The sequence below is a fragment of the Triticum urartu genome, chromosome 2A, assembly GCF_056163025.1.
Source record: "Triticum urartu cultivar PI428250 chromosome 2A, HENAU_Tu73, whole genome shotgun sequence".
Lineage (NCBI taxonomy): Eukaryota > Viridiplantae > Streptophyta > Magnoliopsida > Poales > Poaceae > Triticum > Triticum urartu.
Window position 1 is genome coordinate 668,629,505 of NC_141874.1, and position 6,595 is coordinate 668,636,099.

At 46.8% G+C, this 6,595-nt stretch overlaps 1 protein-coding gene across 1 annotated transcript; it reads right to left on the reverse strand.

The window, feature by feature from the left end:
- Positions 1-305: 305 nt before the first annotated feature.
- Positions 306-1,490, reverse strand: LOC147986570 (uncharacterized). Its single transcript, XM_087542064.1, has 2 exons — positions 1,458-1,490; positions 306-1,322 (listed from the first exon to the last, which is right to left on the reverse strand). Exons 1-2 carry the CDS (start codon positions 1,488-1,490, stop codon positions 306-308), a joined length of 1,050 nt encoding a protein of 349 aa, XP_087398190.1.
- Positions 1,491-6,595: the final 5,105 nt, after the last annotated feature.

Here is a 6,595-nt window from a genome sequence, read left to right on the forward strand (position 1 = left end):
GTCACTGTCCACTGCAAAACTGCCCGCAAAACCTAGAGTATGCCGCAGATCCTCGACTCGATTTCCTATGATCTTTGTCTCCATGACAAAAAACAGCACATGACCTTCTTGCTTCACCACATTGCGAAGCTCGCGAACTACCTCGGGGTTCCCAAGCCCCCGGCAGTTCCAACTTATGCAACTCATTGTGACTGGCAGGGCTGCTCTGCACCTCCTGCCGAATTCTCTGATGTTGTTGGCGTGTCCCTCTTCTTCTTAGGTGCATGCTCTCCTTCCCCCTCATCGGTTTCATCCACTCCGCTTGCCTACGTGAGATCGTATTGAATGATCGCATTAGCCTGGGGAATTTCCTGATCCTCTGGTGTCGCGACGGACATTATAACCTTTCTGTACACTTGCTTGGGAGGTCCACCCTTCCTCTTATTGTTGCCATATGCCTTATTTTTCTTGGGCGATGTGACCTCAGGATTGGCATCCTTACTCGAGCTAGACTCGGGAGCATCGGCTTTTCCTCCTGGTTTTGAGTTGCTCTGACTGGCCCCCGAATTGTCGCTAGACGTGGCCCTCTTCTTGTCCTCCGGCGCTCTGAGACTGGTCTTGAATGGCAGATCGCCATTGTCGTCCCTAGTCCTGGGCGTCGGGCACAACATGTCAGCATGACCAAGGCGGCCGCACGAAAAACAAAAGTTGGGGACGTTCTCATATTGTATGTCATACCAGTCGTGGCTACCCCGAGCCGCGGAATTAATGAGGATCCACCTCCGTAGAGGTTTACTGACATCAATTGTAACTCTCGTCCTCGAGAAACCCCCCATGGGGTCAAATTGCACTGATTGGGCGTTTGCATCAATCTGTTTTGCCACCGCCTGCCATATTTTCTCATTGCGAAGATTGAAGGGCAAGTTGAGAACCCTAGCCCAAAGCTGCAACTTGTTGAAATGCAGCTCGGACGGCTTCATGCACTCGGAGAACTCCGACAAGATCACTGCTTGCTTGCTGATATGCCACGGGCTGCCTTCCAAGACGCGATCACGGTCACGCTTACTTGCAAATTCAGCCAGAAAGATATTCTCCCCCGCGGACCAGAAGGACAGGCCCTTAGGGTTACCCCATGCTGGGCGAAGAGCGTTGGAGATCGTCTGGATATGAAACGTGTGTCGATGTAGGACTTTCCCCGCTAGTGACCACTTCACGGGCTCACCATCGTCGACGTCGTCAAGCACCAGCGGCGTAGCCTCCTCTTCCGTCAGATCCAACTTGCACATCGCCTCCTCCAGTCGTGCCCTCTCGTGCGTGGCGATAGAGCTCCCTCCTTCCCTTTGCTGGCGTCGGATGGATTCATCCTCACACCACCCTCATGCGCCCCTCAAACAAAGGTAGAAGAAAGAAGAGACAATAGTGGATTTTGCCTATGCTCAAACGCCTCGGCGCACAAACGCCGTTTTCTATTATCCAACCTGGAGGCACACACACGCATTCAACAAACTCATGTCTGGGGGGTTATACCTACGCGTGTGCACATATACACTGCATTCCACTGATACGTCTCTGTCGTATCTACTTTTACAAACACTTTTGCCCTTATTTTAGAATCTAACTTGCATGATTTGAATGGAACTAATCCGGACTGATGCTGTTTTTAGCAGAATTGCTATCGTGTTATTTATGTGTAGAAACAAAAGTTTTCGGAATGACCTGAAACTTCAGGGAACAACTTTTTGGAAAATATAAAAAATACCTGAAAAAGATGAAGGCTAGGGGGCCCACCACCTGTCCACGAGGGTGGGGGCGCGCCTGCCCCCCTAGGGCGTGCCCCCTACCTCGTGGGCCCCCTGGAGCTCCTCCGACTCCAACTCCAACTCTGTATATTGTGTTTCGGGGAGAGAAAAAAATCAGAGAAAAGGATTCATAGCGTTTTACGATACGGAGCCGCCGCCAAGCCCTAAAACCTCTCGGGAGGGCTGATCTGGAGTTCGTTCGGGGCTCCAGAGAGGGGAATCCGTCGCCATCGTCATCATCAACCATCCTCCATCACCAATTTCATGATGCTCACCGCCGTGCGTGAGTAATTCCATCGTAGTCTTGCTGGACGGTGATGGGTTGGATGAGATTTATCATGTAATCGAGTTAGTTTTGTTAGGGTTTGATCCCTAGTATCCACTATGTTCTGAGTTTGATGTTGCTATGACTTTGCTATGCTTAATGCTTGTCACTAGGGCCCGAGTGCCATGATTTCAGATCTGAATCTATTATGTTTTCATCAATATATGAGAGTTCTTGATCCTATCTTGCAAGTCTATAGTCACCTATTATGTGTTATGATCCGTTAACCCCTAAGTGACAATAATCGGGATACTTACCGGTGATGACCGTAGTTTGAGGAGTTCATGTATTCACTATGTGTTAATGCTTTGTTCCAGTACTCTATTAAAAGGAGGCCTTAATATCCCTTAGTTTCCATTAGGACCCCGCTGCCACGGGAGGGTAGGACAAAAGATGTCATGCAAGTTCTTTTCCATAAGCATGTATAACTATATTCAGAATACATGCCTACATTACATTGATGAACTGGAGCTAGTTCTGTGTCACCCTAGGTTATGACTGTTACATGATGAACCGCATCCGGCATAATTCTCTATCACCGATCCATTGCCTACGAGCTTTCCATATATTGTTCTTCGCTTATTTACTTTTCCGTTGCTATTGCTATAATCACTACAAAATACCAGAAACACTACTTATACTACTGTTACCTTTTGCTACTGTTACCACTACTATCATATTACTTTGCTACTAAACACTTTGCTGTAGATATTAAGTTTCCAGGTGTGGTTGAATTGACAACTCAGCTGCTAATACTTGAGAATATTCTTTGGCTCCCCTTGTGTCGAATCAATAAATTTGGGTTGAATACTCTACCCTCGAAAACTGTTGCGATCCCCTATACTTGTGGGTTATCAAGACTATTTTCTAGTGCCGTTGCCGGGGAGCATAGCTCTATTCTTTGAGTCACTTGGGATATATATCTGCTTATCATTATGAAGAACTTGAGAGATCCAAAAACCAAGATCTATCCCTCAACAACGAGGGGAGGTAAGGAACTGCCATCTAGCTCTGCACTTGATTCACCTTCTATTTTGAGTAAGCTTGCGACACCTAAACCTGCTTCTGCTATTCGTTCTGATATGTCGCATGTTATCGATGATGCCACTTCTGCTATACATGATACTGTTGGGGAACGTAGCAGAAATTCAAAATTTTCTATGCATCACCAAGATCAATCTATGGAGTAATCTAGCAATGAGGGGAAGGATAGTGCATCTACATACCCTTGTAGATCGCTAAGCGGAAGCGTTCAAGTGAACGGGGTTGATGGAGTCATACTCGTCGTGATCCAAATCACCGATGATCCTAGTGCCGAACTGACGGCACCTCCGTGTTCAACACACGTACAGCCCGGTGACGTCTCCTACGCCTTGATCCAGCAAGGGGAGAAGGAGAGGTTGGGGAAGACTCCATCCAGCAGCAACACGACGGCGTGGTGGTGGTGGAGGAGCGCGGGACTCCAGCAGGGCTTCGCCAAGCACTACGAGAGACGAGGAGGGAGTAGGGTAGGGCTGCGCCAACAGGGAGAGCAAATCACATATATTGGGCAACCCCAAACCTCAAGTATATATAGGGGGAGGGAGGGGCTGCGCCCCCACCTAGGGTTCCCACCCCAAGGGGTGCGGCAGCCCTAGATCCCATCTAGGGTGGTGGCCACAAGGGGGAGAGGGGGAGGCGCACCTAGGGTGGGCCTTAGGGCCCATCTGCCCTAGGGTTTGCCCCCTTCCCCTATTGGAGGCGCCTTGGGCCTTGGTGGGAGGCGCCCTAGCCCACCTAGGGGCTGGTCCCTTCCCACTATTGGCCTATGTAGGCCTCCAGGGCTGGTGGCCCCACCTGGTGGATCCCCGGACCCCTCAAGTGGTCCCGGTACACTACCGGTGATGCCCGGAACACTTCCGGTGGCCAAAACCATACTTCCTATATATCAATCTTTACCTCCGGACCATTCCGGAACTCCTCGTGACGTCCAGGATCTCATCCGAGACTCCGAACAACATTCGGTAACCGCGTACATACTTTCCCTATAACCCTAGCGTCATCGAACCTCAAGTGTGTAGACCCTACGGGTTCGGGAGTCATGCAGACATGGCCGAGACAACTCTCCGGTCAATAACCAACAGCGGGATCTGTATACCCATGCTGGCTCCCACATGCTCCACGATGATCTCATCGGATGAACCACGATGTCAAGGACTTAATCAATCCCGTATACAATTCCCTTTGTCTATCGGTACGATACTTTCAATCTCGTTACCGACAAGTCTCTTTACTCGTTCCGTAACACATCATCCCGTGATCAACTCCTTGATCACATTGTGCACATTATGATGATGTCCTACCGAGTGGGCCCAGAGATACCTCTCCGTTTACACGGAGTGACAAATCCCAGTCTCGATTCATGCCAACCCAACAGACACTTTCGGAGATACCTGTAGTGTACCTTTATAGCCACCCAGTTACGTTGTGACGTTTGGCACACCCAAAGCACTCCTACGGTATCCGGGAGTTGCACAATCTCATGGTCTAAGGAAATGATACTTGACATTAGGAAAGCTTTAGCATACGAACTACATGATCTTGTGCTAGGCTTAGGATTGGGTCTTGTCCATCACATCATTCTCCTAATGATGTGATCCCGTTATCAACGACATCCAATGTCCATGGTCAGGAAACCGTAACCATCTATTGATCAACAAGCTAGTCAACTAGAGGCTTACTAGGGACATGGTGTTGTCTATGTATCCACACATGTATCTGAGTTTCCTATCAATACAATTCTAGCATGGATAATAAACGATTATCATGAACAAGGAAATATAATAATAACCAATTTATTATTGCCTCTACGGCATATTTCCAACAGTCTCCCACTTGCACTAGAGTCAATAATCCAGTTCACATCGATATGTGATTAACACTCAAGGTCACATCCCCATGTGACTAACACCCAAAGAGTTCTGGGTTTGATCATGTTATGCTTATGAGAGAGGTTTCAGTCAATGGGTCTGCAACATTCAGATCCGTATGTACTTTGCAAATTTCTATGTCATCTTGTAGATGCAACTACTACGCTACATTTGGAGCCATTTCAAATAACTGTTCTACTTGGAGCTATTCTAAATTGTTGCTCCAATATACGTATCCGGTATCTCTACTCAGAGCTATCCGGGTAGGTGTTAAGCTTGCATCGATGTAACTCTTTACGTCGAACTCTTTATCACCTCCATAACCGAGAAACATATCCTTATTCCTCTAAGGATAATTTAGACCGCTATCTGGTGATCTACTCCTAGATTACCTTTGTACCCTCTTGCCAGATATGTGGCAAGGCACACATCAGGTGCGGTACTCAGCATGGCATACCGTATAGAGCCTATGACAAAAGCATAGGGGACGACCTTCGTCCTTCCTCTTTCTTCTGTCGTGGTCGAGCTTTAAGTCTTAACTTCATACCTTACAACTCAGGCAAGAACTCCTTCTTTGACTGATCCATCTTGAACACCTTCAAGATCATGTCAAGGTATGTGCTCATTTGAAAGTACCATTAAGCGTTTTGATCTATCCTTATAGATCTTGATGCTCAGTGTTCAAGTAGCTTAATCCAGGCTTTCCATTGAAAAACACTTTCCAAATAACCCTATATGCTTTCCAGAAATTCTACGTCATTTCTGATCAACAATATGTCAACAACATATATTCATTAGAAATTCTATAGTGCTCCCACTCACTTCTTTGGAAATACAAGTTTCTCATAAACTTTGTATACACCCAAAATCTTTGATCATCTCATCAAAGCATACATTCCAACTCCGAGATGCTTACTCCAGTCCTTAGAAGGATTGCTAGAGCTTTGCATACTTATTAGCATCTTTCGGGATTGACAAAACCTTCCGGTTGTATCACATACAACCTTTCCTCAAGAAAATCGTCGAGGAAACAATGTTTTGACATCCTATCTGCAAGATTTCATAAATAATGCAGTAATCGCTAATATAATTCCAACAGACTCTTAGCATCGCTACGAGTGAGAAAGTCTCATCGTAGTCAACTCCTTGAACTTGTCGGAAAACATCTTAACGACAAGTCGAGCTTTCTTAATGGTGATACTTACCATCATTGTCCGTCTTCCTTTTAAAATCCATATGTACCTAACAGCCTTACGACCATCAAGTAGTTCTTCCAAAGTCTACACTTTGTTTTCATATATGGATCCTCTCTCGGATTATATGGCCTCGAGCCATTTTGGAATCCAGGCCCACCATCGCTTCTCCATAGCTCGTAGGTTCATTGTTGTCTAGCAACATGACTTCCAAGACAGGATTACGTACCATTCTGAAGTAGCACACATCCTTGTCATCCCACGAGGTTTGGTAGCGACTTGATCTGAAGTTTCATGGTCACTATCATAAGCTTCCACTTCAATTGGTGTAGGTGCCACAGGAACAACTCCCTGTGCCCTGCCACACACTAGTTGAAGAGACGGTTCAAT

Coding starts and splice junctions, on each gene's coding strand:
- LOC147986570 (XM_087542064.1), bottom strand. CDS start 1,490: ATGAGTTTGTTGAATGCGTGTGTGTGCCTCCAG. Junction 1,323..1,457: donor ATGCGTGTGTGTGCCTCCAG/GTTGGATAATAG, acceptor ATCCGACGCCAG/CAAAGGGAAGGAGGGAGCTC.